General features: G+C 36.4%; 1 protein-coding gene across 1 annotated transcript; it reads right to left on the minus strand.

Moving 5' to 3' along the window:
• Positions 1-227: 227 nt before the first annotated feature.
• On the minus strand, positions 228-10224 carry LOC104211634 (nuclear transport factor 2B-like). Its single transcript, XM_070167598.1, has 2 exons — positions 9796-10224; positions 228-551 (listed from the first exon to the last, which is right to left on the minus strand). Exons 1-2 carry the CDS (start codon positions 10090-10092, stop codon positions 477-479), a joined length of 372 nt encoding a protein of 123 aa, XP_070023699.1. The 5' UTR covers positions 10093-10224; the 3' UTR covers positions 228-476.
• Between the last annotated feature and the right edge of the window lie 11619 nt (positions 10225-21843).

The raw sequence follows: 21843 nt of genomic DNA on the forward strand, positions 1-21843 counted from the left end.
TAGTGCTTAAATTTGTACAAAACAAACATATCAATTTCACCCTTTCTACTAGTGCAATTTTGAAAAGATAACGTTTCCACTCTTTACCCCAATTGGCACACAACCTCTCCCAAAACTTTTTCTCTCAATACACAAAACTTGTCATCACGTTCAACTGTCAAACGTGGCAATGCAAACAAAAAAAAACATGACAAGAACATCCATCGGAGAGTTGAGACAGAGAGAAATTGAGACTTAGAAGCAGCAATTATTAAAGCATATAATATCTCGCAACAAGGAAGAGCTCATTTGTTTTTTGTTTATAAAGTTTAATCCATTGCTCACTCAACAAACAACTAGTAAACCAGTCTTACTAGCTGAGATATCCAACAGAAGCAATGTCTTTCAAACTCTTAGAATATATTCAGTAAACTTGTTCAGTTCCGAAGAAATCAATCAAGGAAACACGAACAACGGACAATTCAACCCAGTACCCTTCATGCATAGTTCAACCGGAAAATGTCATTCATCACATAGAAACTCCCTTGTTGTGTTGGCATCAAATGAAACATCTGCAGTCCAAAAAAGACAGAGGAAGAACATAGAAATTTGAGTGTAAATAAGTTTTGAAACATTGTAGTCATCATAGAACGCCGGACAAAGCATTTTGCACAGGCTTTAGTATCTGCAGTTTCTCACATATCCCCAGACAATGCAGCAGGGCTATAATCAGAAATAGAAATTCCGATTAAAAAAATGAGGACTCGATTGTCAGTACTAAAAAATTGCCGCTTCTCATTTTTTCGAATCATCAAGAAACAGAAGGCGTTCAATGGTACGTTTGAATATCAGGGAAAGATGCGAGAAGCAGCAAACAAAAAGCAGGAGAAAGGAAAAGAAAATGCAAACAGAGTATTTGCCTATCTTCTCTTCTAATTGGTACATTGACATCATATAATCTGTCTGTTCCAAGGATGAGGCCCAAGACCACCCATTCAACAATGAATGATGTTTCCTATAGTAATAGACCTCTGCTCTATGACAACTAGGGAGGGAAACAATCAGGCAATGCTTCAGAAAACAAGTAAAGCAATCTGCTAAAGAATAGCTGATTCAATCAAAATAGAAAGTCAGACTTCATCAAAAAAAAAATATTTAAGTGAAAAGCAAGATAAAGAAAATCAATACTCCTACTAGATATGACCAGAACAACACAACTCAATATTCCATTTACCGAAATACTATTGTACGGGGAAATCAAACATGCTCGAAGACATTCTAAAACTTATGCAATTAAACTTTCCTACACAATCTGTTAGCGGAAACGTAAAAGAAAGAACACAAGATTTAACGTGGTTCGGATCAAAATAATCCTACGTCCACCAGAGAACAATTGCCCTTTTAATATTAACAAAGGAAGGGGAGATTTCCCAATTACACTTAAGAGAATTTCTCTCTTAACTCTCTACTCACTACAATGTATTGTATTATTTTGGGATGATTTCTACAAGTGAAGGAGTGCATCTATTTATAGAGGTAAAGACCTCCTCTTGATGTCATTGGTGACATCAAACTACCTCCTCTTGATGTCATGGGTGACATCAAAGGAGGAAGCTTCCTCCTAGCATCCACACCAACTCTTTCCACCAACTCTTCCAATTGGCATGTCATTGTTGACTAAACATAAACCAACATTTTCAGCATGCCATTGTTAACTAAACATAAACCAACATTTTCAATCTCCACCTTGGTTTGCGTTTCGAGCGTGTGAACAACTCTGGCCAAAACTTCTAAGCTTACTGGGCAACCCCGTTGTAAGAAACAAGAAGAATCAAACCATTGTTGAACATACCACCTCCACCTAGCAACTGTTCTCTTCGGAGTTGCATCAGTTGATGCACACCCCCGCCAAGTCCTTGCAGTGTGCAAACTTAGCGAGCGGGACTATCTTGGTCAACATGTCTGCAGCATTATCGTCTGTGATAACCTTCACGACCTTGATAGTTCCCTCATCAATAACATCTCGAATAAAATGAAATCTGACATCAATGTGTTTAGTGCGCTCATGAAATCTCTGATTTTTCATTAGATGAATAGCACTCTGACTATCACATCTAAGAGTTGATTCCAGCTGAACCAAACTCAATTCCGCTACTAAACTTTTCAACCAGATAGCTTCCTTTACCGCCTCCGCTGCTGCCATGTATTCTGCTTCTGTCGTAGACAAAGCGACAATCGACTGCAAAGTCGACTTCCAACTGACGGCACTGCCAACGAGGGTAAAGATGTATCCAGTTGTGGACCTTCTTCTGTCAAGATCTCCTGCATAGTCAGAATCCACATAACCGAGAATTGAAATACCTGTACCACTTTTTCGAAAGGTAAGACCAACACCAGAAGCTCCTTTGAGATATCTCAATATCCACTTGACAACTTCCCAATGCCTCTTTCCTGGGTTGGACATGTATCTACTTTACCACACTTACAGATTGAGCAATATCTGGACGTGTGCATACCATAGCATACATAATACTACCAACTGCACTGGCATAAGGAATCTTTGACATATGCTCCACCTCATCCTCAGACTGAGGCATTTGTGACTCTGAAAGTTTAAAATGAGGAGCTAATGGTGTACTTACAGGCTTGCACGTTTGCATATTGAATCTTTCGAGAACCCTTTCAATATACCTCTTCTGAGAAAGATGTACAACATCGTCTTCTCTTGAAATCTCCATACCAAGGATTTTCTTTGCAGCTCCTAAATCCTTCATGTCAAATTCCTTACTCAATAGTTTCTTCAAAGCATTTATCTCTGTAATGTTGTTAGCAGCAATAAGCATATCATCAACATACAACAGTAAATAAATCATTGAGTTACCAGACATCTTCTTGTGATACACACAACTATCAAATGCACTCCTTGAGAATTCATGTGTAGTCATGAATGCATCAAACCTCTTGTACCACTGTCTAGGGGATTGCTTCAAACCATACAAAGACTTCTTTAGTTGGCATACGTGATCTTCTTTTCCCTCAGCTAGGAAACCTTCAGGTTGATCCATATAGATTGTCTCTTCTAGATCACCGTGTAAGAAAGCAGTTTTGACATCAAGCTGTTGAAGCTCCAAGTCAAATTGTGCAACCAATGCTAGTAGCACGCGAATTGAGCTATGCTTCACGACCGGAGAGAAAATCTCATTGTAGTCAATTCCCTCCTTTTGGCTGAAACCTTTTGCAACCAATCTCGCCTTGAACCTAGCATCTTCCACTTCAGGAATTCCCTCTTTCTTTCGGTAGACCCACTTGCATCCAACTGTCCTCTTCCCCTTTTGTCTTTTCACTAAGACCCATGTCTGATTCTTGTGAAGAGACTCCATCTCTTCAGTCATGGCTAACCGCCATTGTGCGGCATCCTTGCAAGAAGTTGCTTCAATATACGAGGAGGGCTCCAGATCTTTAATCTCTTCTTGTGCAGCTACGAACGCATATGCAATCAAGTTTGCTTGATTTATAAGGCGTTCCGGTTCTCGTGTCTGCCTCTTCTCCCTCCCCTTCGCAATTGTGTATGGTTCATTGACAGCAAGTTCTTCAACGCCTACATCTTCTGACTCATCTTTAACCTGAGTCTCTTGATCCTTTTCCTTGGCAAGCTCCACCGGAAGCTCCACCTGCTCGTTGTTCTTGTTTCCTGAAAACTCCACGGAAACTTTACGGGGATCAAGTATAGAGGATTCATCGAAGGTGACATCTCTACTAACTATAAATTTGAGTAAAGACAAACACCAAAGTTTGTACCCTTTTACTCCATCCACATACCCTACGAATATGGCCTTCTTAGCCCTTGGTTCAAGCTTTCCTTCATTAACGTGATAATAAGCTGGACACCCAAATACTCGTAAGTATGAATAGTTAGAGGGTTCACCTGACCATACCTCATTCGGAGTCTTAAAGTCAATTGCCGATGCTGGAGATCGATTGACAATATGAGCAGCAGTGTGAACTGCTTCAGCCCAAAATACTTTGGACATTTTGGCTTGTAGGAGCATACAACGAGCCTTTTCAAGAAGAGTTCTGTTCATTCTCTCGGCAACTCCATTCTGCTGTGGGGTATGCCTGACAGTCCTATGTCTTGAGATCCCATGAACCTTGCAGAATTCATTAAACTCTTCATTGCAAAACTCCAAGCCATTGTCTGTGCGAAGATACTTGATTTTCCGCTCCATTTGATTTTCAACCAAAATCTTCCACTCTTTAAATGCTTCAAAAGCATCACTTTTTGCCTTCAAAAAATACACCCAAACCTTTCGTGAGAAATCATCAATAAAAATGAGAAGATACCTCTTTCCGCCCTTCGATGGAAGTTTAGAAGGACCCCATAAATCTGAATGGATGTAGTCTAGCACTCCTCTTGTCTTGTGTTTGCCAGTGCTGAAGCTGACCTTCTTCTGCTTCCCTAGAACGCAGTGCTCACAGAAGTCAAGCGTGCTGATCTTCTCACCTTCCAAAAGTTTACGATTGCTCAACATCTCCAGTCCACGTGCGCTCATATGACCCAGTCTCATGTGCCATAGTCTTGCCTTGTCATCATTAGATAACTGCACTGTAGATGCATTTGCAGAGCCAACAATGGTGCTTCCGGCCAATGTGTAAAGGCCGTTCTCCAGCTTGCCTTTCAGCATGACTAAAGAACCTTTAGTCACCTTCATAGTTCCTGCTTCGCTCATGTACCTGTAGCCTTGTTCATCCAGAGTACCCAAGGAGATCAAATTCTTCTTCAGATCAGGAACATGACGGACTTGTGTAATAGTCCTCACGATTCCATCATGGCAGCGAACCCGAACTGAGCCAATGCCAACTATTGCACAAGTTGCATTATTGCCCATTACTACGGTTCCTCCACTTTTCTCGTAGCTGCTAAACCAGTCTTTTCGGAACGTCATATGCAGAGTACAAGCAGAGTCTAACACCCATTTGTTTTCATAACTACTATTATTATTACACGATGTTGTTAGTACATAATCATTATCAAAATTATGTACCTGTTCAACTGTAGATGCACTCGCCTTTTCCTTGGACTTTGACATTGGGCAATCTCGTTCAAAGTGCCCCTTCTTGCCACAACCCCAACACTCTGTATTCTTCTTGTTCACACGAGACTTTGATCTGTGCTTTGATTTGGTCTTTCCCTGTTGGCTAGTCCGGCCTCTTACAAAGAGGCCACTTGCCTGGTCATCTCTATCTCCTTCAATGTGCCTCCGCACATCACTAGAGTTAAGTGCCTGCCGCACTTGCTCAAGCTTGATAGGCTCCTTGCTATACATCATTGAATTCTCAATATCACGATATCCTGAAGTCAATGAAAATAGCAAAGCACATGCAAGCGTCTCCTCCTCCCTTTTAATTCCTGCAATCTGTAAGTCCATGACAAGTTTATTAAACGCATCTAAATGATCTTGTAACGAAGTACCTGACCCCATCTTAAATGTGTGAAGACGCCGTTGTAACAACATTCTTGTTGTCACTGATCGGTCTTGGTATAGCCCTTCTAGCTTTTCCCACAACTGTTTGGCCGTCTCTTCGGTACCCGTACTCACTTCACAAAGCACGTTAGGTGCAAGGGATAGTTGGATTGCACTCAATGCATCCCCTTCAATCTTCTCCTTGTCGGGAGCTGATATATCCGTAGGATACTTTCCGTCAATAGCATGGATTGAACCTTCCCTCCGCAGTAACGCCATCATCTGGATCTTCCAGATATTGAAGTTGTTGCGTCCATTGAATCTATCAATTTCAAACTTCATGGAACTCATATTTGCTTGTTCTTTCTCCTTGGATCGTTAAAGAATCCTGTCGCTCTGATACCAATTGTTAGCGGAAACGTAAAAGAAAGAACACAAGATTTAACGTGGTTCGGATCAAAATAATCCTACGTCCACCAGAGAACAATTGCCCTTTTAATATTAACAAAGGAAGGGGAGATTTCCCAATTACACTTAAGAGAATTTCTCTCTTAACTCTCTACTCACTACAATGTATTGTATTATTTTGGGATGATTTCTACAAGTGAAGGAGTGCATCTATTTATAGAGGTAAAGACCTCCTCTTGATGTCATTGGTGACATCAAACTACCTCCTCTTGATGTCATGGGTGACATCAAAGGAGGAAGCTTCCTCCTAGCATCCACACCAACTCTTTCCACCAACTCTTCCAATTGGCATGCCATTGTTGACTAAACATAAACCAACATTTTCAGCATGCCATTGTTAACTAAACATAAACCAACATTTTCACAATCTATAAGGATACAGATAATAAAGCAGTAGATTGGCCAGTAAAGCTACAAAAATAAGCCTCACAGGAATTGCAGGATAACAAATGAAGCACCTTTTGGGTAAGTGATTGGGATTAGAAGCATATTGTTCTCTTCTTCCTTAAGTCAGCTACGTATAAAGAACTTCGAGTAAACAATTGCCTTGGAAGTTTATTGTTTTCTTCTTCCCTAAGTTCTAAAACACAACCGCTTACCCACTGCTTTATTTTCCCTGGGCATTGGTGGTCACATACATGTCACGTTACTTTCACATTATCCAACAAATTTCACCAACAATCATGATAACAGCCATTACACTTCAAATAACCTAATCAATAGTCTTTACCAATCTCAGCAGTATCTGTATTCTAGTAAAGCTTATCTGCAGGATACTTTACAATGTTCACTCTAAACATATTATCTAGAAGAAATGTTATGACTACTATCAGACTATCACTGGCTCCTTTTTTCGAGTAAGGGTCAGACTATCACTAACATCAAGTAATTACATTGCAAAATTGTGGCTTATTATCCTATTTGGCATAATGGAACATATTTATCATTCTATTCGAACTCTAGATTGTCAAAAAAAGTTGGGTCGTCGTAAGGGTCTCTGAAACTTTATCAAAGACAAAAAGTAAAGGAAGCCATCACCGTATTTGAAATAGCTTCTGGCATATTTGGTACCCTTATCTTGGTTTTTCATGTATCACTGCTAACAGACTGGCTCCAATAAATAACATCAACTTAAACACTTCTTGCCTCAAGAATACCGATGTTAAAATTTTGGTTGAAAACACGTTCCTAGTCAACCAAGCAGAGGTAGATTTGACCTTTGAACTTTATGGGTTCTGGATTCTCGGACAACGACCTCAAGCGCTAGTAACTGGCTTCTGAATTTAATTTTTTATGCATATTTAGTGAATTTTTTCACATATACAAAGTATAGGCCAAAGCTACTAGGTTCTACTGAAACGTATATTCAAGCCTAGAAGTGCGACTAACCATGAACTGGCAGGAGAAAAAGCCTTTCAAAAATCCTAAACAGAAGCTTTGCTAACCCAAGCATACAACCGTTGCTTTGGAAAAGAAATTTTACTTTTTATAGTACTGTTAGCAATTGCAAGTTCGAGTATCCTTAGACCAAACTGTGGATACATTAGCAACAGGAAAAAATAATAATTTTGGCATTACAAACAGAGAAGGCTGCATCAAAGAAAATATTCAAGATAATTCCCTCTATTTCAAGGGATTCAACCTGGTCTGCAGCAATAAACTGAGCAAGATTAGTTGTGCATATGTGGATTGAGGATCGTCATGGTGAATGATGATGATTCACGGCAAAACCAAAATTGATTTTCACAGATTTGTCGTGGCAGATGAAACACTTTATCAAGCAGGATTTTCTGGGTAAAATGATAATCCATTAAATTTCTCCTCATTTTGGTGGGTTGTGAGGAAGGAAGATGTTCCTTTCCCTTATAAAGGACTTGCCTAGTAAAGTGACGGGATTTCCGTCCAGTGTTTAACAGCCATTATTCGACTTGATGTTATTGAAAGGACCAAGCTTTAAAAGTGATTCATAAATAGGAGTGGCAAACGGGCGGGTCAGGCCGGATATGGTTCGGGTAAAAAAACGGGTAATGAAAAAACGGATAAATTATCCGACCCGATCCATATTTAATACGGATAAAAAACAGGTTAACCGGCCGATAATATGGGTATCCATGACTTTTTGCATATATGATCACTTTTAGGAGAATTTTTAGTCTCCCTAACTTGAGGAACCCCCAATTTGAGGCTTTACAAATGTAAAAGTTAGACTCATTGGTTATCCATTGGTTATGGTTCTTATCCATATTTGACCCATTTTAAAAAGTTCATTATCCAACCCATTTTTTAATGGATAATATGGGTGGTTAACTCTTTTCTTTTAACCATTTTGCCACCCCTATTCATAAATGACTAACTTACGCTTACCATGATACTACAGTACCAAATATGCCAAAAACTCTTAGTTGCAATGGTGGAGATGAAAAAGGTTTTACAGTTGTCCCCTGTTTGTTTGTATTTTCACTTATGTTTTTCTTTTTATTGACAAGAGAAGCTTCTCATCTGCAGACTGCAGAATTTAAAGTTGCATTGTCCAACTGTTCATTATGTGAAAATTCGTTCTGCCAAGACAATACTTCAAATAATTTTTTCAACTTCAACCAAATATTGTCCAAACTCCTACTTGGATCATTGAAGAGAAATGCAGCTAAATAATTTTTCAAAGATACACATACTATTCAATGAGACCAAAAAAAAGCGAAAACAAAGAGAATGACTAAGGAAAAAAGACCAACAAGACATGTGAGCATCAGCAGAGTCCTAGCATAACAAAATTCACATTTACTAGTATATAGGACAAATATCTTGCTCCCAAAGGGATCTCCACAAGGTAGGGTAAGACTGCGTACACACTACTCTCCCAAGACCCCACTATGTGGGATTATATTGGGGTTTTTGTTGTTGTTGTTGTTGTATCTTGCTCCCAAAGGGATTATTGAGTGGTCAAGACATAAAAATAACAAGCTGGAGGTCTAAGGTTTAAATCCAAGTCACACTCAGTAAAAGCCTAACCCATCAACAACTAAAAAGCACTCAGTAAGAGCTTATTTCCTCCACCGTTGGTGGGCATATTACCGGGCACCTGCGTTGAGGCGCCCACATTTGAGGACTGTAGCAAGTTATAGAGTGAATTAGTCGAGGTGCGCAAGCTAGTTCCAATACCACCATTTTGTAAACACACACACACAGAGACATATATCCTGTCCAATTACAAGTCTGACTTTTAGTAAACAACTTTAAAATTTTTTAAAAAAAAACGATCAAGACATAGAGACATGATCGTGCTGCCATATTTTAATGTCAGAATACAAACGAAAATGCACGAAGAACTCATCTTACCACTATTACATCCATCAAAGTCAGCAAACATACTTACGAGTTACCATCAAGGCCATACTACACTAATTTTGCTTATATCTTCACATAGAGCCATTGTATTATTAACATGTTAGCATAACTTGTCCCCCAGCAGTAAACCAAAAGTATATATATCACATGCCTATCTCCAAATGTTTAGAATCTCACTCCACAAAAGGTGAGGCGACTAACATAATGAGATCCGAAATGCAGAGGCAGATACAGGGTTTGCATTTATGAGTTTGAGTTTGGGATTCTACCACAACTCAATTGATTCACTGGGTTCGAAATCAGTTATTATACTATCTAGTGAACTCTAATGAACCCATACCTTAAACTTTACATGCGTCCCTACCGAAAGGGAAAGTCAACTGGTGTTCGAAAAAGGAAATCCAAATTCCATCCATTTTCCTTTGATAACTGATTTAAAACTTATACTATTACAAATTGTGAAATACATAAGTAGATCGCCGATTATAATGAATAGCACATGGAACAGCAATAAAAGAGCACGTAGTAATGGGGGAAATACCTGACTGAACTTGAGGACGTGCTCTTCGCCGGGAAGTTGAAGATTGCCACTAACAAAGACAAGCATGCCGCCGATAGGACCAGATGGCTGACAATCAACGGTGTTGATCTGGTGCTTGCACTGCTGGAAAGGCAGACTGGTAAGCTTAGCCACAATATGCTGAGCACCTTGAATCTTCACCCCTTCGAAACTTAACATAGAATTTTCTTGGTACAGGTTCGCAAGCCCGGCCCGATTCGAATCGAAGGTGGAGTAGTAGTGCTCCACGAATGCCGTTGCGACTGCGTCTGGATTCATTGCCCCGATTTGAATTCGAAATTTGCTCTCTCCCCTCTTTGCCTCTTTCCTTAGCGCAGGCCCGTCAAAACACTCCGTATTATTGGTGAGTAGCTGGAATGATACGCTACAGGAGGAGCCCAAAAGATAAGAATATTAACCCCTGACAGGTCAAATAAATTTCCTTTTATTTTGTTTCCCATCTGGTTACCGTTTTTGGGTCTCCACTAATTTAGTTCAACGTTTAAACATATACTAGTATCAGTACCCGCGCGATACGCACACAAATCATTTCAAATTGTAATGTAGGTTGTTTGAATCATGTACAAGTAACCTTAAAATATAAACCTCTCAAATAAAAATTATATAACATGAGAATTTAATTATGAAACATGATATGAAATTATTGTTCAAATCTCGTACTGAACAACCAATCTTTTTAATATATATTTGTAGCAACATCACCCCTTGAATTTGGTACTTGTATTTCGTTCCGCTATCGATATTAAAAAATATTAAACATGTCATATTGTGATCTATCTTGTTCGAGCACATTAAATCATATTATCTTAACAAAATTCTTATAATCACTTTATTTTTATCTAGAAGTCAAATATATCTTATTCATCACATCACTTTTACATAAATTCTTTTTTTTTGTTCTTTTCTTATAGTTATTGTATTATTTAATATTTAATCATAATATTTAAATTATTTAAATTTATCAGTAATATATTTAAATATAATTTAATTATTCTATTTTATCTATTTAAAATTAATTTAAAGTATAAGTATCCTCACACTACCTCTATTTTTATTTTTATGTACATTCTCTTCCCTACTACAAATGTTAGTTAGTTTTTATATTAATGTTTTACCCAGAGCCAAAATAATATCATATTTTGTTTTAAATTGTAACTTTTAATTAGTCTAAAATATTAATACATAAGTTATTTGATTATCATCTTCCAAATGTATTGAGTTCTCTTATAATTAATTTTGTATTAGATGTAGTTAAATTTTCTTTCTTTTTTAGCTATAAGATACAATTTAATTTTTAATTTTCATTAGTAAGATTAACAATATTAGAAAATTTATTTTGTATTTTTAAAATTTTATTTAATCATAGAAAAAAATTTCTTAATTCTTTGAATACATTATTTCTAAATATTGTAGTAATATTTTTATTGTCATTTTAGTTCTTTACGTAATATTTTAAAAAACAAAAAAAATAATCTCATCTCAAATTCAAATAATTCTTATCATTTTATTTTCTAAAATGGACCGCATTTTTAAAAAATTATGTTATGCATTCAAACTCAAACTAACTGCACTCGATTCAGATATTAATCATAGAAAAATATTTTCTTAATTGTTTGAACATATTATATCTAAATGTTGTAATAATATTTTCATTGTCATTTTATTTCTTTATATAAATATTCTTTTTTTTTTTACTTTTAAGATACAAATTTAATTTTTGTAAAATTACCTATATTAGAAATTTATTTTGTAATTAAATTTTTTATTATTATTATTTTAGTTTTCATAAGTAAGACTTCAATTTAGTGGTATTATCCATAATTTGAGCATTCACATTATAGTTTTAAGAACTTTCTAATCTCAAATTCAAATAGTCTTTTCTTTTAATTTCTAATAGTTTAACATAATTTTGCTATTTTTTAATCTAATATATAGTCTTATTATATTTTATGTGGCTTTTCGTTAACTTGTAAATTTATTTAATATCATTATCAACTACTTTCTTTAATGATATAAGATAAATATATAATTTTTTTAATTATGAAATAAATATTTATTTTATTTTAAAAACATTGCTCGAAAATTTTAAATTATTTAAAATTTAATAATATTTTTAAGTATTGTATATTTATTTTATTTTATTTTCTAAACTTATGATTTATAAATGTCCTTACATTATCTCTAATTTATTTTTATTGTTCAATTTTTTTAGTTTTTGATTTTAACTATTAGACTTGAGTTATGTGGACTTATATTATGACTTTTATTAGTATAATATAAAAAACTTTCTCATCTCAAATTTAAATAAGTTTTACCCTTTTTCCTATGATAAAAAATCTGAAACAATAAAAAAAAATTTAGTCACCTTTCTCTCTCGGCGCACGTTAAGTGTTTTAACCTGCGCCTCTTCGGAAAATGGGAGGAAGAGGACGACCAAGGAAAAACACTAGAAAATTCACGGATATCAGCATTAAGGAACAAGGAAAGCAATTAGGAAAAGCTAAAGAGAAAGTGAACGAAGAAGATGACCCAGATATAGAAAGTGATAGTGAAATGAACTGGCCAGATCTGAGCACCGCTCAGCTGAAATTGGCAACACCGGAGAAGACAGTGACCAGAGTGACACCAATGATGAACTCTGGCGCAAAAAACACACATGCAGGGAAGATCGGAGCTGAAGAGGCAAGTTCGAGCAAAAATCCAGGCAATGGAACAGTAAATTCAAAGGTAATCATGGAACAGAGTAACAAAGCACAAAGAAATGAGAAGGGTATGCAGGAGAAGCAAACGCAGGGACCTGGGGGAAGATCGTAGGCTGGATTGTTTAGTGAGAAAAAACTAGCTGCTAAAGGAATGAATTTCTCATATATTCCACCAGTGGTACAAGATGGTGAGGTAGTGGTACAATTGTTGGAAGATGACATAGAGGAGGAGCAATAGAAATGGAGTAGACCATTAATTTTATATGTTGTGGAAAACACCCCAACAATTGGAGCAGTTGAGCGATGTATAGCTCAACAATGGGGGAAAATCAGGAAGCCGAAGGTATTGTTCCATAGCGATGGCTATTTCATTGTATTGATGCATAGTATTGAAGAAATGGATGATGTTATGATGAATGGACCATACACAATGAATAATAGACCAATTATCATTAGGCAATGGAAGGAGGGGTTTGATTTTGAGGATGAAATCCTCAGAACTATCCCATTATGGGTGAAATTTCCTAAACTGACACTTAGTTACTGGAGTAATAAAGCTCTAAGCAAGATTGGGAGTGGGCTAGGTAAACCTCTATATGTTGATGCATGTACAACTATGACTGACAGAGTTGTATATGCAAGAGTCCTAATTGAGATGGATATTACTAGGCCTTTACCAGGATCAATAATACTATGTGACCCTACTGGGAAAAAGATTGATCAGATTGTGCAATATGATTGGAAGTCACAATACTGCCAAGAATGTTGTCAACTTGGCCACTCATGTAAGGAGCAACAGAAACAACATAATAAAGAGGGACAGCAGAGGATAAATAATCAGAAGCCCAAGCAGGAATGGAAAATTATAAGGAAGCTTGATCCAAAGGTGGATAGGATAGATGGACAAGGAAGGTTCAAAGAGCAGCTTGAAATAGAAGAAGAATTAGCACCAAAACAGTAAGATGTTGGTATCAATGGCAGATTGCTAGTGGAAGGTCTGCATCAAAAAAACAAATGGGAGCCAAAGGGGGAGAGGAAGTCAACATAGGCAATGCATTTAAAATACTTGTTGACACTGCCTAGAAAATAATGCTATTCTCTGAAGAACAAGAGATGAGAAGTAGAAGGAGCAGACAAGGTAGTGAAGAGAATCCCAAAACAACAAATATAACATGACGAACATTATAACATAGAATGTAAGGGGCATGAATAAGGTGTATAAGCAAAAACTACTAAAAAATTTCTGTAAGGAGAATAATGTAGCAATGATAGTAGTTCTGGAAAATAGAGTTAAAGAAAGTAAGGCTGATACAATAATGAGGAAAATATTTGGAGACTGGAAGTGGATAACAAATTATGAAGTAGCACCAGGTGGGAGAATCTGGATTGTCTGGGATCAGGCAAGAGTGGAGTTTGAAGTCAAACAAGTGCATGATCAATACATAGCAGGGCAGATAACTATAAGGCAATGTAACAATAACTTTTTATTTGTTGCAGTATATGATAAACATAACATCCAAGATAGGAAGAGTATGTGGAATGAGCTCAAGGGGATAATGAATGGAGTAAAGTGGCCAAGTGTTCTAATGGGGGATTTCAATAGTATAATGTCCATTGAAGATAGAGTACAAGGTAACCCAGTACAAGATGTGGAAGTGAGAGACTTTAAAAACTTTATAGAGGAGGTTGGATTGTCTGAAATGAGAACAATAGGGAGATACTACACATGGACAAATAACACAGTGCACAGTAGAATTGATAGAATCTTAGTCAATGCAGAATGGATACAAAAGTGGTCTCAAATGGAGGGGATCATCTAACAACCTGAATTTTCTGATCACTGCCCATTGATGATAATTATGGTTGAAGATAATGTACAGGTAAAGAGACCTTTCAAGTTTTTTAACTGCCTAGCTAACCACCAGAAGTTTGAGGAAATAGTGAAGCACTGCTGGAAGAGGGAACATAGGGGCAACAAGATGCAAAAGATTTGGTACAAGCTTAAAGCAATGAAAGGTGAATTGAAGAAGTTAAACAATCAGGAATACAAGAGTGTGGGGGATAAAATAAAAGAAACACAAAACAAACTGACACAGCTACAACAAAGTATGCAATCTCCAAAGAATGATAGTGCAGTCATTGATGAAGAAAAGAAGACTAAAATGGAGCTGGCTAAATGGATGGAAGTAAAGGAAAAGCATACTGAAACAAAAGGCTAGAGTCAAGTGGCTAAAAGAGGGGGACTCCAACACAGCATATTTTCATGCTTGTGTGAAAAACAGACATGCAAGGAATCATATTGGAAGACTTACAAATAATGAAGGGCACATACTGCATAACACAAAGGAGGTTGAAGAGGAAATCCTACAGTTTTATAAAACATTACTAGGTACAACAGCATCTGCTCTACCAGTAGTGAATCCAGATATAATAAGGAGTGGGAATATGCTGAGCAGGGAACAACAATTGCAGATAATAAAGCTAGTTACAAAGGAAGAAGTACTGATAGCTTTGAAGGGTATAGATGATAGCAAGGCACCAGGGTGTGATTGATATAATGTCTATTTTTTCAAGGGGACATGGAGCATAACTGGAGAAGATATCACATCAGCAGTACTGGAATTCTTTGAAAGTATAGATTTGTGCAAAGCCATAAACTACACTACTATTATAGTTTTTTAATGTTTAATTAATTTTTCACTTCCATATTTCTAGCTAATATAGAGAAAATCTATGAGTGGATCAATATATAGATATAAATATAGGTATACATATAGATACAAATATACATATAAATATAGATATATAGATTAAATTTGTCTAAGATCTATTTAGATTATGTATAAGATTCATTAAATTACTTCCATTAATTATATTTCTATTTATAATTTTTAATAATTAATGTTATCTTAAAATTGCCAAGTGGCTTCATTTTAGCTTGCCACTTGGCTTAACCACATGCTTCACTACTCTCCTTTTAATATAATATAGATTAGATTGAAACTTAAAAAAGAGTTTTTAAAGTTGTATTTAAAAATAAAACTTTTATATTTAAAGTTGGGTTTGAATATGCATATTATTTGAAGAAAAGTTGAAGTTTATTTCACCAGTTTTTTGGGAACTAGAAAACTTTTGAAGTTTTTTTCCCAAAATATGATCATATTTCATAAAAAATAGTAATATTTAAAAAAAAAATTAAAAAGTGAAACCAAAATCTATTGCCAAACTAGAGCTTAAATTTGTGTCCGAAATATAATTTTATGAATTTGAAGCCTTTGATTAAGAATGAAGTAATTCTCATCCATCATCTTTTGGCGGTACACATATTTTTTTTCACTATGATTTCTGTATATATTATATTTTCTAATTAGTAAAATTGTACATTTTGCAGTACTTTTTTTTGGTAATTAAAATTTATCATTAATCACCAATAACAACATTACAAAGCATAACTTAACTACTCCCATCTAGCTAGATCACAAAGCAAAGTACACAAAAGACTATGACTAATAGCCCGTTTGGCCAAGCTGTAAAAATCAGTTTATTTTGAGAAGTGCTTTTTTTCAAAAATGCTTTTCTCAAAAGCACTTTTGGTGAGAATCAGTTTGTGTTTGGTTAATTAGTTTGAAAAACACTTCTAAGTAGCAATTAGTGTTTAGCCAAACTTTAAAAAACTGTTTCTAAGTGTATTTTTCTCAAAAGTGCTTTTGGAGAGAATCTATTTTTTTCTGCTTTTCCAAAACTGCTTCTGCTTCTCCTCCAAAACACTTTTTTTTCTTCTAAAAGCTTGGCCAAACACCTCAATTTTTGGCCAAAAGTACTTTTGGCAAAAAAAAAAAAAGCACTTTTGGCCAAAAAAAAGCTTGGCCAAACAGGCTATAAGACTATGACTACCAAAGCTCCTAATCCATATTTCTATCAACAACTCCCATCTAGAAGAAGAGTTGTTATACTAAACATTTTATATTTTCATTTGCTCTAAAGTTGCACATGCAGGCACAATCTCCCTCGCCAGGCTATTGTAATCTCTGGTGCTCCCTTCAAAGACCCTGTGATTTCTTTCCCTCCACAGTATATGTATATATTCAGCATAGATCATCTTGAGGAGTTTAGCTGGTGCAGTTTTCCCCTTGGAGTGTTGACAAACAAATTGGAGGTGTTCATTCCATGTATTGCACTTTATATTCTGAAGTTGTGCCCACTGAGTCAGTCTTCCCCAAATTTTTGCTAGCATAATTACATTCAGCAAATAGGTGGTCTTTTGTCTTAGGATTGGATTGACATAGTACACAAGAATCATTCACATTAAGTCCCCATTTCCTAAGTCTGTCCACAATCAGTAACCTTCCATGACACTGCAACCACATAGTGAATATAGCTTTTGGTCTAGCAATATTCTAATACATTAAACTCCTCCAACTAGTTTTTGAGTAGGTTGGTATCAGTTGGAGATAAAACTGTTTTATAACACTCTTTTTAGCATCCTGTGGTCTTTGGAGTTGATGGATAACATCCCTTGCTTCCAAGATTTTCCTCACCATCCGGCTTGCAGTCTTTGGTATAAGCATGGTTTCTGGGTTCTGCTCTTTGATGTAGAAGAGATGTATCCATTTAATCCATAGCTTGTCTTGTTTGTGTGACAAGTCCCAGTATGTTTTGGCAATAGCAGCAGCATTCCACACCTGTATGTTGCTCAGATTCAGACCACTCACAGACTTAGATAGACAGACTTTGTCCCAAGCAATGAGAGCTATTTTGTGATTTCATTCCCCCCGACCACATATAACTTCTACGATAAGCTTCAATCACTTTAGTTGGCAAAGGAAAGAGTTGAGCCCAGTAGCATTGGATTTTAAATAGTATTGTCTGTATCAGCTGTACCCTTCCAGCATAAGATAGCTTTTTGTTGTCCATGAAGTTATTTTTGCCACTATCTTGTTGATGAGTGGTTGCCATTGTATCAAAGTCAACTTCTTAGTATCCAGTGGTACCCCCATATATTTAAAGGAGAGTTGTCCTTGAGTGTAGCCCAACAACTGACATACTTCTTCTGTAACTTTGTTTTCTATTCCTCCACAGTATATAGTACTTTTTGCTAAGTTAGCTTGTAGTCCAGATGCAGTTGAGAATGTCAGAAAAAAAAGCATGAAGCCTCCTCACTGAATCTGTGTCTCCCCTTGCAAACAACAATAGATTATCAGTATAGCTCAGATGAGTGATGTGTAGTTTCCCACATCTAGGATGATATTTGAATCTTTTGTCCTGTTTCAATTCATTGAGGAGTATGATCAAATATTCCATGGCAATCGCAAAAAGGAAGGGGGAATTGAAAGGTTTTATAGTTTCCCCATTAAGCAAAAAAGTGCAATTGACAGTTCTGACACATGCCATTAACCATTTTATGAACCTGTCAGGGAAAGCCAATCCTTCCAAAACTTGTTCAAGGTATGCCCATTCCACTAAATCATAAGCTTTTGTAATTCCACTTTGATTATGCACCTACGGAGATGTGTTTTCTGCTATATGATTTGACCAACTCATGAGCCAAAATAATGTTGTCAACTAATTTCCCCCCCAGGGATGAAGCCTGATTGTGCCTCTGATATGATGTAGTTCATGACTTTTTGAAGACTCCCAGCCAGGACTATAGCAATTAGTTTGTACAATATTGTGCAACAGGCTATTGGTCTATAATATTTCACATTGCTTGGATTTGCAATCTTTGGCAGCAAAGTTAGCGTAGTGCAATTAATGGCTTTGTATAGGACCCCTATGGTGAAGAACTCTTTCACTATCTCACATACCTCTTCCTTGATGACAGGCCAGACTTTTTTAAAAAATGCAGCATTAAATCCATCAATTCTAGGAGCTTTGTGAGCTCAAATTGAGCATAGAGCTTTATATATTTATGTATCAGTTACTGTGGCACACAATTCAAACTGTTGAAGATGTGATAGTCTAGGTCCATTTCTCATCACCAACATGTTGACTCCTGGTAGAGTAGTGGTTGCTGATCCCATCAGGGATCTGTAAAAATCAGCAAACTCTGTTTTGATAGCTCTGAGATCCTGTAATTTCATTCCTATCAAAGAAGTGATTTTCAGGATCTGTTTCTGATGCTGTTTTTCTTTCATCACAGTTGTGAAGTATTTTGTGTTTGAATCACCCAGCTTAATCCATGCAGCTCTAGATTTCTGTTGCATTGTACTTTCTTCTATCAATGACCATTTTTCTAGTTGTTGCAGGCACACCTTCTCTTTGATCAGCCAATGCATCCGAGTAATTATTTTGCATTTCTTGTTGGACTTCTTTCAGTATGACCCTAGCTTTAGATACCTTCTCAGCAATACCTTTGAACTCCTCAGAATTAAGTTGTTTGAAAGCAGGCTTCAAGTGCTTCAGTTTTAGCCATACACTTTTCATTTTCCCTCCTGTTTCAATTTTTGACCACCCTTCTTCAACAATCTGCCTAAACTTTATGTGATTTGTCCATAAGTTGAAGAACCTTAAAGGTACCTTAATGTTGCTTTTGGGGGGTCTAAATGGAATTAATAGGGGCACATGATACGAAATAAAAGGCTCTTCAAATACAGCTATTAGATGACCATATTGTACCATCCATTCATCATTTGTTATTGCTCTGTCTAGTCTGCTACAAACTCTGTCTGCTCCTTGTTGTTTATTAGTCCATGTGTAATAGTCACCTCTTCATGAAATTTCATTGAGTAATAAGCTGTTGTAACAATTTGTAAAGTCTTGCAATTCTGCTAAGGTAACTGGAGATCCTTGTCTGTCTTGGGGATATAAGATAGCATTAGAATCCCCACATAAGAGCCAAGGGTATTTCCTCTAGGAGCCAAGCTTTGCAAGTCATTCCACAGTTCTTTCCTCTGGTCAATTGTATTAAAGCCATAGACAACTGTAAGTAAACAACTCATTACATTCTGCTTACCAGTGACATGGCAGTGAATTAGTTGAGCTGTCTCTTTAACCAGTTGAATAGCATACATTTTCTTATCCCAAACCACCCATATTCTACCATTTTTTGCATCTCTGTAGTTAGAAAGCCTTTCCCAGTTAGGAGTCACCTTGCTAGTTATGCGTTGTGCTTTATTTTCTTTTATTCTAGTCTCTAAGAAAGCAGCTACTTTAATATGATTTTCTTTGAGGTATTGCTTTAACTCTTTCTACTTATACATATTATTGATCCCTCTAACATTCCAAAATAACTGTCATTGATTTATTCTAGTACCACCTCCTGCATCAGGAGGTTTAGTATTGGCAACTCTTTGTTCCTTCTTCGGTAGAGCTTTGAATCCATTACTTGTTGACATACCTTCATAGATTAACCTGGCCTCAAAGGTTCTCATTAAGCCCGATCTCTCCATCTGCTTATTAGTCTACTGTTGTTCTGCTGATTTTCGTCCACTACTTGCACTTTTTGATTTTACTTGTGTCTACCCCTCATCTGCATTCCTCTCAGCTGCATTTAGAATATTTTTCCCTTTGACTATGTTATTGTTATCTGCCTGCTGTATCATTTGTTGTTGTTGCTCCTGTTTCAGTTGATCAACCACATGCTATTATTGAACTTTTGGTACCCCACCTTGAAACCTGTTTAGGTCTTCTGTTTCTCTGAACTTGCATTGTTTGCCCCTCATGTTTCCTCTTCCCACAATCATGGCCAATCTTTACACATTCCGAACAGTATTCTGGTTTCCATTCGAACTCAAGCTGAAACTGTTGCCCAGATGGATCTTTAACTATAACTTCAGTAGGCAGTTTCTTAGTAACATTAACCTCAATCAGAATTCTAGCATAGACACCCTGGTTTGCTTGGTAGTGCGTTGATCAGCAAATATAGGGATGCCCAAGGTATTGGCCATCCTACTTAGAGAGTTCATGCCCCAACAGTTCATAGGAAGGTTAAGGAATTTTATCCATAATGGGATTTCTGTAAGGAATTCAGCATTAAAATCAAACTCTAGGGTCTATTATTTAAGGATGACTGCCTACTATTCATGGTATATGGCCATCCATACAAGATGTCCTGCAAGTCACCTAAGTTTTGGAATTTAACAATGTAGTATTCCTCTTCATGGAGGAATAATTCAGGTTCAGCAATAGTGTTCCAAGTTTGAGAAATGTACTTATGCATCTGATTGTAACCAGGTATTTTCCCAATTATATAAACAACTAAGGACTTTCCTCCATTTTTCCGTCTCATTATCCACCTCTGTTTTGTCTAAGTTCACGGCATATTGCCCATTTATCACTTCTGGAGCAATATAGGTTAGAGGCATACCATTTTCTGCAGATCGATTCCCAGTAAAGAGTTTCGCCCATGGTGCGTCACTCAGATTTTCCTTCACTGGTGCTAGAGCTGTTGGTCGCTGTTGATTCTCCTCTGTCTGGGCCGAGTTAGGTCGTTTCTCTGATGCAATTGATTTCTCTTCACTTCCGATGGTGCTTCCTTGATTTATCGAGGGATTTGAACTCAGAACCAATTTCTTAGAAGCACCAGTATTCCCACTCGTTGTTCCCACTTCAACTGAACTAGTTGAAATTTGAGCCCCAATTGGTGTTACAACTTGTTGAGTGTTGCCGCATTCAATGGTCTCAGCAATTACGGTAGCACTGACAGAGCTTCCTACAATTACGATCGGTTGGTTTTTGAAAGGTCTTCCTCTCTTCTTAGCCATGGCAACCGAGATTCAGCGCAGGTTAGCATAACCTACGCCGAGAGCAGAGCTAGAGAGAGAGTAATTATAGCCTGTTTGGCCAAACTACTCAACAGACATTTTTTTCCCTAATTTGAGGTGTTTGACCAAGCTTATTTGAGGAAAAAAAAGGTATTTTTGGGAAGAAGCAGAAACAGTTTCAGAGAATCATAAAAAAATAGCTTCTTTTCAAAAGCATAAGTTTGGCTTTTCTTCTTACCTAAAATACCCTTAACAAAATATAATATATACCAAAATAACCCTTAAACCTAATACTTAGAATATTAATTTATAAATATTTCTTCTTATTTTTAGGAAACTTTTCTAATATATAGTGACTTTAGGGGTGAATGCTTTTATATTTGTTGAAGGAATTTTAATATATTTAACTTATATTAAAAGAATTAAGTACTTTTTAATTTTATTTTCATATTTTACTTAAATAAAATGATTTTTTTAATTATTGCATGTAATAACAAAATTTTGATATTATTTATTTACTTATAATATTAATTATTGTGCTTTTCTGATTAGCCAAACACAAACTGCTTCTTTCCAAAAGTACTTTTTTCAAAAGCACTTTTGAA

This window comes from Nicotiana sylvestris, chromosome 2 (assembly GCF_000393655.2).
Source record: "Nicotiana sylvestris chromosome 2, ASM39365v2, whole genome shotgun sequence".
NCBI classification, from domain to species: Eukaryota; Viridiplantae; Streptophyta; class Magnoliopsida; order Solanales; family Solanaceae; genus Nicotiana; species Nicotiana sylvestris.